The 16118-nt window shown below is 39.0% G+C and overlaps 1 protein-coding gene across 1 annotated transcript in view; it reads right to left on the bottom strand.

Annotated features, from left to right (window-relative positions):
* Positions 1 to 16118, bottom strand: part of btbd16 (BTB (POZ) domain containing 16) — a 195675-nt gene that overhangs the window by 84197 nt on the left and 95360 nt on the right. Inside the window, exon 9 of the mRNA XM_039769245.1 lies at positions 2705 to 2774. Within this exon, the coding sequence (XP_039625179.1) occupies positions 2705 to 2774 (70 nt within the window). The remainder of the gene's footprint in view (positions 1 to 2704; positions 2775 to 16118) is intronic.

Below are 16118 nucleotides of genomic sequence, written 5' to 3'. Positions count from 1 at the left end.
CTTACCTAATACACAAGAAACTGAGAGAAGGCAAGAGAATGAAACTTTCCTATCATGTTCCCTAGAAGAATATAAAAGGAGATGAGAGGCAGAGTAATGGCAGTTACTGTCATTCACCTAAGGAGACTGAACTCTACCTCAGAGGCCATTCTGGGTACCCAGAGGTAAGCAAATCTGTTCAGTGAAAAGATTATTACCAAAAGCTACACTGTTCATTGAGTCAGAATTTAGCCCTAGTTAGACTAATGTCTTTAAGCTTTGATTTGCTTAGTACCCAACAACCAACCCGACCTCCTCTACTGCCCCCTAGTGTGACCAGTTTCTTTAGGGTCTGTAATTTTACATTTTGGGTGACATTTTAATGTCCATATCTAAAGTACTAAATAGCCCCCCAGTGTCACGAAGGGTGCTGGAGCCTATCCCAAGCATGATTAAACTCTGTACTGGATGCCAGTCCATCATAGGCCAGACACACACACACACCAATCACACAATAGGGCCGATTTAATGATGCCAATCCACCAAAACTGCATGTCTTTGGACTGTGGGAGGAAACTGGAGCAGCCGAAAGGAAACACAGACATGGGGAGAATACACAAACTCCCTGCAGGTAGAACTCAGGGACTACCACCGCACCACCGTGCCATCCATGTATATAATTGACACATGTTGACGATTTCCAGCTGATAAGCAAACAACGTCAAGCAAGCCAAGAAGAAATGCTAGCATTTGAATAGCTGTAAAAGACAGCGATCTGTCCATGAAAACCATGTACTTCATCTCCACTCTGCCAAGCCACTAACAGACAGTGATAGGCTGTAACCAGCATGCTTTGCCAAGTTTTGCCTTTGCTTTTGCACTCCACAATAAATAGGAAGAGGAATGACACAAAAAAGAAATAAAGTTAATAAACTGAATATAAGTGCAAAACAAGGTGCATAAACTTGGTCCTTTGGTCCAATCAGAATGCACCTTATACATGTTTGTGCTGGACATCTTTCTCAATTACTGTATATATTGCACAGTGTCTCCTTGAATAAGTGAGGAGTCAGCATGAAAACAAAGGGACATGTTATTAGTGAAAAATGTAAAATAAATATGCTGACATTTACAGACAAGCACTGGAATTTCAAAATCCTCAGGGAGGAAAAGCAAAAAAATTTCAGGGAAGTAAAAAAAAAAAAGAGGAATAAAACCAAAAATCAATATAAAGTACTGTATAGCTGCGTCTTTTCCAGTTTCCCAAAATTGAGCCGCTGCTGAACTGGTGAGACAGGATCAGCATGAGTCTAACGCGTTGTCACACACGTGTGCATGGGAAACAGCTAAAGGGCCTACAAACTGGTAATTATACGCCAGACCAGGAGGCGGTGGAGTGTGCTAACTGCCTCTCTCAGTCTCTTGCAGACCATTCTGGGGAAATCCAATCCAATGATGTCACTTCCGGACAACAAAACAGCACGTCCGGTTCTGGCACCGCTGCCGACGTCACTTCCGGTCATGAAGACATCACTTCTGGTTCCAGCGCCGATGATGTTATTTCCCGTTTTATCAGTTAAAACCACCATCTTGTCTCCATGCAGTCAGTTCTGCTCTGGACTCTGTTCCATGCACATCGTGCTACTTTAACTCAACCTTTGCAGCTGGGAAAAACAATATATAGGTGGCTGCCCTAAATCTTTATGATGTCTTTGACTCTTTCTTATCACAGTGTACAAAAGACATTTCTCAGTCCAATACAGTTCATTTAAAAAAGGTTTAGTGAAAATTCAAAGCAAAACAGTTCACACAAGAATAGAGAAAAAAGTTGTTACACACACAGAAAAAAAAAATAAAGAAAAAATGTTTTTTCCATAAACTTAGCCTTTTTCTTGTTAAACTTTTTGCTTTATATACTTAAAGGTCGTGTTATTTCCTTATGGCTAGCTTTACTTAATACCTTCAGTACATTCTATACGTACAGCACAGAACTTCAATTGGGCACGGCTTGAAACTGCCCTGCATGTCTTACCACCTGCAAGGCAGATCACAAACTGAGACTAATCTATAGTCAGAGGGACAGGAAATAATCAGAATATTCCACTTCAGTATAGCTTATAATACAACCGCCCATAGACTATGCACTAATATAGGGGCAAACATTTTAGCATAACTAGCATTTTAGCATACTTCAATCAACTGAACATAACCTAAATAACTAACAAATAGCTCTTACATATAGCATAATGCAGTACATTTCACTTTTATGCAAATGTTTACATATTATTAGACCTACCATTTGATAAAATATCCTATGCAAGCTATATCTGGTTTTTAGTTAGTAAGAAAGTTCAGATTTGGTACTTTAGAGATTAAGTGCACTTAAAAAGGGCTGTCATTAAAGAGAATAGCAGGCCATGTTGTTTATCACAGTGCTAGCAGGGAACTGATCAGTCTGTGAGAGAATTAAACTGCAGTGTGCTAATCTGATTTGTCTGCAGTAGGGAGGCTTAACTCAGCAACGAGCTTCATAGAACTTCAGCCCTCTTGATTGTTTAAGATAAGAATATTCCCTCAGCAAGATAAAAAAAATGAAAATATACATATCAAGTACAGTATATACAAATACACCAAAGAGTGCTCAGTACAGAAATCCTTTTTGAGAAAATAATATTACTTAAATTATTTTCAATACCTCTGGTAAAAAGAGCCAAACAACTCTTACCTCACATGCCACATGGTGAAATCTGCAGACAGTATTGCTGTTAATATTATCCAGCATTACAGAGAGGCATCTGTGGAAAGAAAATGAATTTTCATTTTTAAAGAGAAGCATAGATCAATCATTCAGTGTCTCTTTTGCAATGCTTTGTGTTCATGTAATGCTGTGCCTTGGAGGGCGTGATTATATTATCTTATGATGAGTGTGGCCAGGTGAACTGACCAAGGATGCCAGAAGAAAGGTTGGGGTGCAACCCTGTTTAATTGTAGATAAGACAATAAAAAAGGCATTTACAGAGGCTTTCAGCGACCAAAGGTGTGGCACTTCAGTGGGAGCTCTGTCACTGTTGAGGTCCTGGTCTAAAATAAATGCCACTTTCCAGGAACTGCCCATTTTTATGGCATTCAGGGTGGAGGTCTCAGAGAGAAACGAGATGGTTTGTGCCAGCGCCCCCTCTTGTCCCATGGTGGTATTGCTTGCATTCTCAGAGCTGGGAAGGTGGTCCCCCAGTGTGCATGTGTAACACAAGCTTGAACTGGCAAATTAGATGATGCAAATATTACATTTCAAACCATGCACCACATTGTGTAAAGGCAACATCTCTTAAACATGTATATGTTTATACGTTGTGGAATATAAAAATATAAATGGCAAATAAGACTAACATGTCAGAATCAAAATAGAGTGGAATGGACTATTACATTGCAATAAAAGGGAGAAATGCTTACATGTCAAACTGAGCATTCTTGGCTTTAGTCAGTTACCCCAATGTATGTAAGGAGATGAAGATGCTTACAACAATATACAGTAGCAGACAACAAAGAGTGTCATATACTGCAGTTAATTCAGGATGTCTTCAGATCCCTTCACTTACTCCACACTTTAATGTATTGTAAATTTAATTTTAAAAGGATACATTTGTGATTTGCTCAAATCAATGTAAACTGAATAGCCCATAATAGAAAAGTGAAAAAATGCTTTCAGAACAGTTTATAAAGTTATTTAAAAAAAAAAACCCTGAATTTTCACATTTATGTAAGTATTTAAATCCTTAATTTGGTACTTTGTACAATAGAAACACCTTAGGAAGAAATTACAGCTTTAAGTCTACATAAAAGAGTCTCTAGATAGATAGATAGATAGATAGATAGATAGATAGATAGATAGATAGATAGATAGATAGATAGATAGATACTTTATTAATCTCTACAAGCATTGCATACCAGGAATTTGTCAGTTTACCCCATTCCTTCTAGCAGATTCTCTCAAGCTTCATTAGATTGGATGTGAACCCTACATAAGCTGTACCTATTCAGGTATCTCCGCATATGTTCTGTGGGGTTTAAGTCTGGGCTTTGATTAGGCCGCTCAAGCACAGCCTGAGACTTGTCCCGAAACCCCTCCAGTGTTGTCTTAGCTGTATGCTTCAGGTCATCATCATGCTGAAAGGTGAACCATCAGCCCAGTCTGAGGTTACGTGCCCTCTGGAGCAGGTTTTCTTCAAGGACACCTCTGTGTTTGGCTGCAAACATCATTTCTTCAGTTCTGACTAGTCCAGTGCTGAGAAGAATACCATAGCATGATGCTGCCACCACCATACTTCACTGCTGGGATGGAATTAGGCAGGTGATGAACAGTGTCTGGTCTTCACTAGACATAGTACTTGGAAACTTGTCTTATAAAACCAGAACAAACTCCAAGAAGGTTGTCATATGCCTTTTACTGAAGAAAATCTTCTGTCTAGCCATTTTACCATAAATGCCTGATTGACGGAGTGCTGCTGAGATTCTTATCCTCCTAACAGATTCTCCAATCTCAGCAGAGGATTTCTGAAACTCTTAGACACAAAATTGGGTTCTTCATCACCTCCCCAACCAAGGCTATTTTGCACATTTACTCAGTTTGGCCAGTGAGCCAACTCAACTACCATTCAACTACCAGGCCTGGTGGTTCCAAACTTCTTCTGTTTCAAAATTATTGAGTCCACTGTGCTCCTGAGAACATTCAAAGCTATATGGTTTTCTACCCTTGTCTTGATCTTTGTGTCACCATACCTTGATTTCAGAGGTCTACACAAAGATACCTGGACTTCATGGCTCTGTTTTGTCCTGACTTTGAGTGTGAACTGTGACACCTTATATTCACAGGTGTGAGCTTTTCTATACTATGTATAATATATTCAGTTTCCCACAGGTGGACTCCAGTCAGATCCTGGACACATCTCAAGGATAATTAAAGCAAACAAATTGCATCTGAGAACAGTTTGGAGAGCCAGGGCAAAAGGTCTGAGGTCTAGGTATATGACAGATTTCAGCCTTTGATTTTTGTGAATTTTCAAACCTTTCTGAAAACACACCGAATGTTTCCATTTCAAATTAAATCAACAACACAGTAAAGTGTGCAGAAAATGAAGGGGTCTAAGACTTTCGGAATCTATTGTATATATAATATAACTATATGTAGTTGGTGATTAAAATGTTTTTAGAATCTTTTTTAAAATGTTTTTAAAATCTGTTATTAGAAAAGTCAGTAAACCATATAAGTTTAAATTTTCATATTAACGCCATGATCACTAACACACTTGTTATAAGGTTGAAAATTTTTTTCTGTGCCCCCCAAATTAAACAATTTGTCAAGCTTGTGCCATCACTGTTGTGTAGTTGGCCATGTGCAAGAATAGGCTGGGTGCCGCTTCTCTTCAAATTCAGAGCTCTGCTGATCAGCCTTTGCAGCCTCTGCAGTGTTAGCGAGGATATATGGTCGCCAGTGTTCTTCACTGCTTTTCCCTGATTGACTGCTGTATATTACAAAACAAATTGTAAAAATATCGAGCAGTTTTATGGAACTTTTAAAGTCATATAATCAGCATGGAGTACATACACACAGCTTCATTCAAAAACTGTACATATAGTCTTGGCAGCACTGGTTTGGATGTTGAATTTCTCTAGTGTTGAATTCTGGGTCATAATGACATATCTAAGTTTAATCCCCAGGTATACAAACTGCTTCTTAAATTTCCTTCAGTCGGAATTCATTAATTCTAGATTTTCCTTAAAACATTGGATATGGCATTACCTCATTTCAGAAGTCAACATTCTGCACAGCTAATGTCTTCTCAGATTTTTATTGCTTCAGAAGAATGTATTCTGTATTATTGTATTATGTATTAGAGCCCATTATTTTAACATGGCTTTCTCATTGCTACATTTTAGTGTATCCCTGTTAACTATATGTGCATTGAATTATCATTTTTCATCAAGTCTCCACAATCTGTACTTATCCCTACTATTCTCTTCTGTTCGTTTTCTGGTTTTCTGTGGTGGCATTTTGCACCACCACTATCTGATCAAGGGACCATGCAGTCTCTACACTGATGGACTGAAGGCAGTACCCCTGATGTCCACATGACCATCATCATCCAATTCTTTGACGTGAAGCCTGAAAACCATGAGGACTGATTTAGATCATTTATGTTAGGTAGAATGTCCATCCCCGTTGTCCGTTGTTGATTTTAAACCTTCAAGTAAGGAGAAAGTTTTCTTTTCCTTAAACTAGGAGTAAGTTGTGATTTATTATGTGCTGACTGGTTGGAGATGACTGATATTGTAAATTGCACTACTGGGGTAGTGACACCATACTAAACAACACGGGGCCTTGAACACTACATTAAAAGAATGGGTAGTACAAGGGGGTTACACATGACTGGAACATCTATAGCCACTACAAACATACAGCTGTAGTCATGCAAAGAGAATTAAAAAATGATTGTGACTAGTAATGAGTGAAACAATTCACCCAAAACTGCTTTTACAATTTCACAATTGTGAAATCTCCTGTGACACAAATGCTAAGGACAATTTCACAAAACATACGGTGAAACAAAACTTGGCTTTCTGCTAATAACAACTGGTGAGCATAGAAAAAAACACAAAGTGAAGTCTCCAAAATAATGATAAATAAATTATCAAGAAGAAATAAACATACTACATTTCAAAAAATGAAATGAGTTCACTTAAATTTTTCACATTAGGAATTGCTAAAGGCTTATTATTCTCTAGTTTTAGAAATACAATGAGAGTGCAATATTTAAAACACAAAGCTATAAATTGCAAATGCTAGACAGGTGTAATTTGCATATCTCGGTAAACAGAAGCTAATTTTGACCTCTTACAAGTTCAGCAAAACAGAATAACTGTTTTAAGTTCAGGCTCCACACTTTTTTGATAACTTCTCTTGTAGTATATTAAAGAAATGCTCCACCCTAAAAAGGAAATATTTTTATATGTTACTTACTTCCATGTAGTTTGTAGTGATGGCCGACAAACAGTTTCCCATAATTCTGTGCTCTTGACCAATGAATGAGGAGGAGAGGTGGGTTTTCAATTCAAAAGCACAGCATTATGGAAATGCATTTTCCTGTTTATAACATACGCTGCTTTTTCCAGTAATTGTTAATATTATTTTAGTAACAAACCATGCATTTTGCACAATTTCGCATACAACAGGATAAAGGACATGTGGATTATGTGACATGAGTAATGTGAAAAATATATTTTTTTTTTCCATGGAAGTTTTTCACATTGTTTGGTGTTGTACAGCATGGGTTGCCATTGGGTTCCATTATATTCTAAACTTTTTCTCATTCTGCACGAAAACATGAGACTAAAAAATGACATGGGGGTACGTAACTTGTAAAAAAAAACAAAAAACATAATTTTGGATGTAGTATTAACTTACCAATAATAAAATTGAATGTTCAGATCAGTAGCGGTGCCAGGATTTCTTAATATGGTTGAGCCAAAATTTGTCACGAGTGGGCCCAATCCTATTTTAATTACTATTAAATATACCGAATATTCATTTATAAGAAACATTTTGGAAGCCCAGTCACATCAATGTAAATGGTGTTATTGTTTTGTTTTTTATTTGCATATCTGGTCTGAATGATTTTTGTTAATATTATTTTAAATCCACTTACAAAAGGTGAAGACAAACTGACTGCCTACCTTTTGTAGATATGTAAGACATACCAGCTCATCGCAAGCCACACACGCCCAAATAATACTTGCAATAATTTTGATCGATGTCCAGTAGCATTATGTAACAGCAAATAGACAGATTACCATCCCTTGTAAATTTGTCTATGCATGTTTCATGCATGTGTTTCCAGTCTCTGAATAGACAAGTAAATCTGCCCTCAATTAGATTATTGCAAAAATGTCAACGTGGCATCTATCGATATCCTGTTAACTGTTGTACCAAACAGCTGCACATCTTACTGGCTGAACCAGACGTTGGAAACTTTTAACACCAATTGAGTTAGTGGCTCGTGAATATCTGATAGATCAGTGACCTGGCTTATCCCTAGAGGTTTGTCGGCTGATTGGTTGTAGATTTTCCAACACACACAGTAGCAATGCCGGCAGCAAACCCACCACTGAAGAGAATACAGCTAGCCGTGAGGTCTTGACTTGCCATTGGGGCATCACCAAAATTCAGTGCCAACATCACTCTGTGTTACATTTTGCACTACTGTTGGTTTTCTTTCTCTAATAAAAACTAAAAGAGTTGTTTTACATCGTTCACCTTTCCCTCCACCAAGATCTACCCCAAGCAGTAACGTCAGTTCAGCCTCCTGTTAACATTACAAGTTTTGAGAGCCTACACTTGATAACAGTTCAAGTCTTATTTTCTAAGCCAGGTTATGCAGATTTACTGTATACTGTATAACTGCTATTCAGATCTGCACATTCTAAATTTTGTTAAGTTCAATTTTATAGTGATACAATTAACACTGGAGACTTTGCTGTGTAAGTTTATATTTTATTTTAATCAAGGGAGATGTGTATTAACGTGCACATATCCAGAACAGGCTAATTTACATTTGAGAAAAAAAGGCAAAGCTAAAAATCAGGCTGGGCCAAGAAGGCTCATCCAGGCCCAGTACTGGCACTGTGCATAGTTCAGATCCCCGGAACGCAATAAAATCAGCGGCTTACCATTTTTATTATATTACAGAATTGATGGTCAGTATTCACATTTTTTCTCATTTACCAGACCTTACAAAAGGAAGCTTTATGTCAATACTTTCTATTTATAACTGTATGCTTCCAAATGATCTTTTGCTGCCAAAAGATTAAAAATAAATGAGCCTTATTATATGTTTTTGGAAATGTTCAAGTATTAATTTGGTGGTTGATGTCATAGAAGAGCAGGGTAATTCTTTTTCTGTAATCCATCCATCCATCCATTATCCAACCCGCTATATCCTAACTACAGGGTCACGGGGGTCCGCTGGAGCCAAACCCAGCCAACACAGGGTGCAAGGCAGGAAACAAACCCCGGGCGGGGCGCTAGCCCACTGCAGGGTGTACACACACGCACACACCTACACACACTAGGGACAATTTAGGATCGCCAATGAACCTAACATGCATGTCTTTGGACTGTGGGAAGAAACCGGAGCACCCGGAGGAAACCCACACAGAACGGGGAGAACATGCAGACTCCACGCAGGGTGGACCCAGGAAGCGAACCCGTGTCTCCTAACTGCGAGGCAGCAGCGTTTCCCACTGCATCACCGTGCCGCCCTTTTTTCTGTAATGACTTCTTAAAAAGTAAAACTGAAATACAGATCTATTTTATGACAACTAAAGAGCTACAAAGCCATTTTCAGTGCACAATAATCCCCTTGAGGTTGTGTGCTATTTCAGAATAAAGAGCATTTGACAGGTTAGTTTATAACACAGTGAGGGATGAATTCAGTTTCCTGTATTGCGACTTTCTTGTAAACTGGTTGTTCAGCTTGCAGGAGTTCACTGCTAGCTGTGCCCTCTGTGAAGAGCACACATTCTTCTTTGGTCTACCCTTTGCCAGGCAAACTAAAAAGAGTGGAAAAAGTGTGTTGGAAAGGCAGAAGGAAGGGGGAATTCCTGAGTGGGATTTTTCACTGGTCACAGAAAAAAAAACTTCCTGAAATTGTGTATGTCCCAAAGTGGTATTCACAGTGACAATTAATAAACATCCAGCTAACATCTGCCTGCCTGACAGATATTATCATCTCTGAGTACTCATCTCAGGAGATTTCTTCACTTCCTCCTATCCCAAAGAATGCCAGAGGCATAAAATCAAGGAGAAAACCGTAAAAAAATGTTATTTTCAACACTACAGCATATTTTCTAATATTTATGCAAAATGTAACCAGCTATCATCTGTCCCCCATGCCCCCGATAAATAACAGAAAAACCCTTTATAATTCCCTTTATAACTACATCCAGCATGTCTCTGGTGGACTGAGACTCTGCTTGCTTAGCCTGAAATGCTTCAATTCCTTCGGCCTATCTTCACAGATGACCACCAGTAATGGAATAAGACTGCAATGATCACGCTTTGAAAAATGGAATTTTACTTGGAAAGAAATTTGCCATCAAAACAAAAAGAAGGTAGCTGTTGTAAATGGCCTGTCTCTGAGAAATAAAATGAGGCTGTATCCTCCAAAATCTAGGCCCAGACTATCTGAGGCTTAGTGTTCAGAATAGAAAACCAAATCTACACTCAGAATTCTGGACTGTCCTAACCAAGCTGTGTTAAACTCTCAGTTATAATTTCTCTTGATTTATACACCACTCAACAGCATTTTAATTGTTGCTTTATTTGTGGAAGTAAGTTCCCTTGAATTTTCAAGCTATTATTTTGTAAAAAGCCCTTTCTATTTCCTAACTTCCTTGTCTAATATATCTAATGTAGATATTGTAACACACATATGGGAGACGGTTAGTTGGCTCAAATATTGTTGTTTCTCAGCCGGACCAGGGGTTGGCACTGTCATCTGACCCTTTCTCCTTTTGTCACTTTACAGACCAGCAGAATTACCAGCCAAACAGTGAAGTCACCACAAACTCTCTCTATGATGACATCACTTCTGTCCTTACCCAATGACATCTTCTTTCTCAGAACCCATCTACCAAGGACATTGCTTCCTCTTCCAGCCACCCTGGACCATCCCCTTCATGTCTGTTTTCCTTTCTCTTAATTGACATTCCCTTTGAGCTAATAGGGATCGACATCATGGGAACCCTGAATGTACTGATAAATACATTTTTGTCCTCTTTGATTACACCACCTGTTATCCCGAGGCTATCCCATTGAGAGTGGGCAATTCTAAAACAGTTGCATGGGAATTTGTAGGGGACTTTGCACGTGCCGGTATCCCTAAAGAAGTCCTAACAGACCAAGGGACATTGTTTACCTCTGAGATGTTCAGGGACGTTGCCAAGTTACTTAAAATGAAACATTTACAGATGGCAGTATATCATCTTTAAACTGATGGTCTTGTAGAGAGGTTTATCCAAACACTCAAACAAAAGTTACTTAAGGTGGTCAGTGTGGATGGTGGGAAACCCCTCATCGTTGTGCCAATCAAGAGGTACCACAATCCTCTACAGGTTTCTCTTCTTTTGAATTACTATATGGGCATAAACCCTGAGCTATTGGATACTCTAAAACAAGGGTTCCCAAAGTCGTCGATTTGAACTTTCTAGGGGTCGATAGTTTCAATAAAAAAACTGGGGGGTCGACGACAGCAAAAATAGACCCCCTTATTACTGCTATTTGTTTGTTACTTCAAAATATCTATGATTCCAATAGGTACCTAATTAAGAGGTAAAATAATTAAAAAAAACACTTTTTTGATAAAAACACATTACATACCAAACTTGCGAACGAAAAGGTAAAATATGTCATTAAAAGAGTCACACGTAAGAATGCATGATAATACATGTAGCATAAACATGTCTGTGCATTGTCTTATCGAACGTATCAAAGCAAGTACAGACATGAAAATCCGTTGCATGTCCACACTTGCTCGCAGTAGGATGAGACGACGGATATTCGATATTAGCAGAATCTATTAGTCTTGTACGGTCATGCTTTCATAAAACACTATAAATTGGTTCATTTGATGTGACATGTACTTATTTGTGATTTGAACTTTGAATATAATTAGAGGAGCAGTACTATGAAAAAGAAAATCAGAGGACACAGTTTATTTATCCGAGTTTGAACAAAAATCTTCTATTTCAAGTAAGTACATACTTTATTGTTTTTTGTACTTATTTTGAATTTACATATAATATTTCATAAATGTCAAAAATGTAAATGCTTTAATTTTCATTAGTGCAGGTTTCAATATTAAATGTTGCACAAGATAATGCCGTATTCCGTAGTCCTTTTATCTTTTTCAATCATTAATTACAAGTGATTAAAATGAAAAGTTTGATATCTAGTGAAATATTTACTATCGTGTACAAATTTATTAATTTGAATAAGTAAAGTAAATGACTAGGGGGTCGACGGTTTTAAAAGTTTTTTGTAAAGGGGTCTGTGGCCAAAAAAAGTTTGGGAACTCTTGCTCTAAAAAAAGGGTGGAAGGAGGAGGCCCTCCCTTCCACCAATATCTTGGAGTATATTCCATAAATACGCGATAGATTTGCTAAAATCAGGCCCCTACTTAAAAAGAATATGGAGAAACCACAAGCAGTGCAGGCCTGGTGTTATAACTGTAGGACAGTGCTTTGGGAATTCTGCCCAGGCGATCGTGTCATGGTTTTCGTCCCTACCTCTTACTCCAAATTAATGGCCCATTGGCATGGTCCGCATTAAGTTAAGGAACAGAAGGGACTCATTGATTATTTGGTTAAAGCCGTGGAAGGATAAGGAAGCCAACCCTTACTCCAGCCAGCCCTGTTCCCTTTTTGCAAAAAAAATATATATCTTAATTTCAGCTCTAATTTGACTTCCCAACAGGAACAGGAGCTTGAGGAATTGAGCCTGTCTGTCCCCAAGGTAGTGAGTGAGAAACCTGGTCAGACCTCGCTGATTGAGCATGATATCATATTGATTAGTATATGATAACTAGTATTTACAGTTTCTCAAAATATATTGTAAAAGTTAGTTTCTCAAATATATCTAACACTCTATTATTCTTAGTATTTTAAAAATATATTAAGAAATATATTTTAATATTTTGCAATATACAAAAATGGCTATAATTTACATATTTTACAGTTTATTTTGGTATAGTGCAATATATTGTGATACATTTATCCTTTAAGTAATCCATCCATCCATTATCCAACCCGATATATCCGAACTACAGGGTCACAGGGGTCTGCAGGAGCCAATCCCAGCCAACACAGGGCGCAAGGCAGGAAACAAACCCCGGGCAGGGCGCCAGCCCACCACAGTCCTTTAAGTAATTCATAACATATTTCAAAATATATTAATTTCCACCTTAATAAAAGGACTAGAGTCTGAGTGTGTGTCGATGTGTCTCTATGTTCATTCCGTTGCTATATCTCTGTTTTATGCCATTTGGTATGTGATTCATAAAAGCAGTGCTAATGTTGGAGTGAAAAATACAATGAATTTTATTACTATAAGCATTACAAAATGCAATCAAATACATGGGGCACTGCAAATGTTATCACTGACTACAACAGGGAGTAACTGCCAGATGGACAGTAATCAGCTTATCCACCTTAATAGAAAGACAAGTGCTTGTTTCTGTCCTTCTATCTGTGGGTATGTCTGGTTGCTAGGGTTAAGAATTTAAATTTTAAAATTGGAAAAACATATAGTAGAAGGGTTAAAACAATAAAAATGATAATAAAAATACTAAATAATGATCGTATCTGCCTCTTCTGTTGTCCGATGTTAGATAGATAGATAGATAGATAGATAGATAGATAGATAGATAGATAGATAGATAGATAGATAGATAGATAGATAGATAGATAGATACTTTATTAATCCCAAAGGAAAATTCACATAATCCAGCAGCAGTATACTGATACAAAGAAACAATATTAAATTAAATAGTAATAAAAATGAAAAGAATTAAAATAAAATTAATGTTCGCATTTACTCCCCCAGATGGAATTGAAGAGTCGCATAGTGTGGGGGAGGAACGATCTCTTTAGTCTGTCAGTGGAACAGGACAATGACAAAAGTCTGTCACTGAAGCTACTCCTCTGCCTGGAGATGACACTGTTAAGTGGATGCAGTGGATTATTCATGATTGACAGGAGTTTGCTTAGTGCCCGTCGCTCTGCCACAGATCTTAAACTGCCCAACTTTAATCCTACAATAGAGCCTGCCTTCTTAACAAGTTTGTCCAGGCGTGAGGCGTCTTTCATCTTTATGCTGCCACCCCAGCACACCACCGCATAGAAGGGGCACTCGCCACAACCGTCTGGTAGAACATCTGCAGCATCTTACTGCAGATGTTGAAGGATGCCAACCTTCTCAGAAAGTATAGTCTGCTCTGACCTTTCTTACATAGAGCATCAGTATTGGCAGTCCAGTCCAATTTGTCATCCAGCTGCACTCCCAGATATTTAAAGGTCTGCACCCTCTGCACACAGTCACCTCTGATGATCACAGGGTCCATGAGGGGCCTAGGCCTCCTAAAATCCACCACCAGCTCCTTGGTCTTGCTGGTGTTAAGATGTAAGTGGTTTGAGTCACACCATTTAACAAAGTCTTTGATTAACTTCCTGTACTCCTCCTCCTGCCCACTCCTGATGCAGCCCACAATAGCAGTGTCATCAGCGAACTTTTGCACGTGGCAGGACTCCGAGTCATATTGGAACTCTGATGTATATAGATTGAACAGGACCGGAGAAAGTACAGTCCCCTGCGGCGCCCTGTATTGCTGCACACAATGTCAGACCTGCAGTTCCCAAGACGCACATGTTGAGGTCTGTCTGTAAGATAGTCCACAATCCATGCCACCAGGTGTGAGTCTACTCCCATCTCAGTCAGCTTGTCTCTAAGGAGCTGAGGTTGGATGGTGTTGAAGGTGCTAGAGAAGTCCAAAAACATAATTCTTACAGCACCACTGTCTCTGTCCTGGTGGGAGAGGGATCAGTGTATCATATAGATAATGGCATCCTCCACTCCCACCTTCTCCTGGTATGCGAACTGCAGAGGGTCGAGGGCGTGGCGGACCTGTGACCTCAGGTGGTGAAGCAGCAGCCGCTCCATGGTCTTCATCAGATGTGACGTCAGAGCAACAGGCTGGACGTCATTCAGCTCACTAGGACGTGATACCTTTGGGACAGGGGTGATACAAGATGTTTTCCAAAGCCTTGGGACTCTCTCCTGTTCCAGGCTCAGGTTGAAGATGCGCTGTAGAGGACTTCCCAGTTCCAATGCACAGGCCTTCAGCAGTCGTGGCGATACACCATCTGGACCCGATGCTTTGCTGGCACGAAGTCTTTTCAGCTCTCTGCTCACATGGGCTGCTGTAATTGTGGGTTGTATGCTATCAACAGCAGTGTGATAGCAATTTTCTTGCACCTGCTTGGGCCATGTAAATGAAATTTATAGTGGTAATGCTAAAGACTGATGCATTGTGTGGTGGGCAATGGATGGGTAAAAATAACAATATTTTGATGCACATTTTCGGTAACCAAAGCCCTTATATGACTAGAATTGCCAGGAGTAAACTAGGTCAATAAGATTGCAACCACTGCCACATTTTACTGGCAGCAAAATACTTCAACTATAAGATCAGTATGTTCAATGAGCAGCACCAAGAGGAAACAGTGAAAACGGGCAGTTCTGTCTGAAGATGAAAAGGTCATCATGTGGGAAAAGGGTTGAGTGTGTATTATTCAGTCAGTCAGTCATTGTCCAACCTGCTATATCCTAACACAGGTTTCACGGGGGTCTGCTGGAGCCAATCCCAGCAAACACAGGGCGCAAGGCAGGGACAAACCCAGGGCAGAGTGCCAGCCCACTGCAGGGCACACATACCCACACCCATACACCAAGCACATACACTAGGGGCAATTTAGGATCGCCAATGGACCTAACCTGCATGTCTTTGGACTGTGGAAGGAAACCAGAGCATCCGGAGGAAACCCACGCAGACACAGGGAGAACATGCAAACTATTGTACCTGACCAAATGGACCACCGATGTATTAATCAAAATAACATCAAGTCTTGGTTGATTATTCATTTTTATTTATTTTAGTAAGTGTTATTTACATGGACCAGTAATTGAATATGGCTTGAATGGCAGTGAGTGAAAACCAAAAAAGACTAGAAAAAGTAAGCACCAGAAACCACAAAACATTACCCAAAAATCTAAGTCAAAAATTAATGAGTCCATTGCCTGACTCCTAAATACAAAACTCTTGAGGAATAAAAATTTTGTGTCTTTGATCCCGAGCGAGGATTACAAAACATACGTACTATCATCTTGTATCTGTGAGACTTAATGACATATAACACATCACATTACAGGTGTCATACAGCAGGCACTGGGCCTTGTAACAGTAAACGTCATGACTGTGGCCATAAAAATGAGCACAAAATGGCAGAGTTTATGAAACAAAATGGAGTCACTA

The sequence above is a fragment of the Polypterus senegalus genome, chromosome 1 (assembly GCF_016835505.1).
Source record: "Polypterus senegalus isolate Bchr_013 chromosome 1, ASM1683550v1, whole genome shotgun sequence".
Classification (NCBI taxonomy): Eukaryota; Metazoa; Chordata; class Cladistia; order Polypteriformes; family Polypteridae; genus Polypterus; species Polypterus senegalus.
Note: the sequence above shows the minus strand (reverse complement) of the source record. Positions and strands in the feature narration are given on the sequence as shown.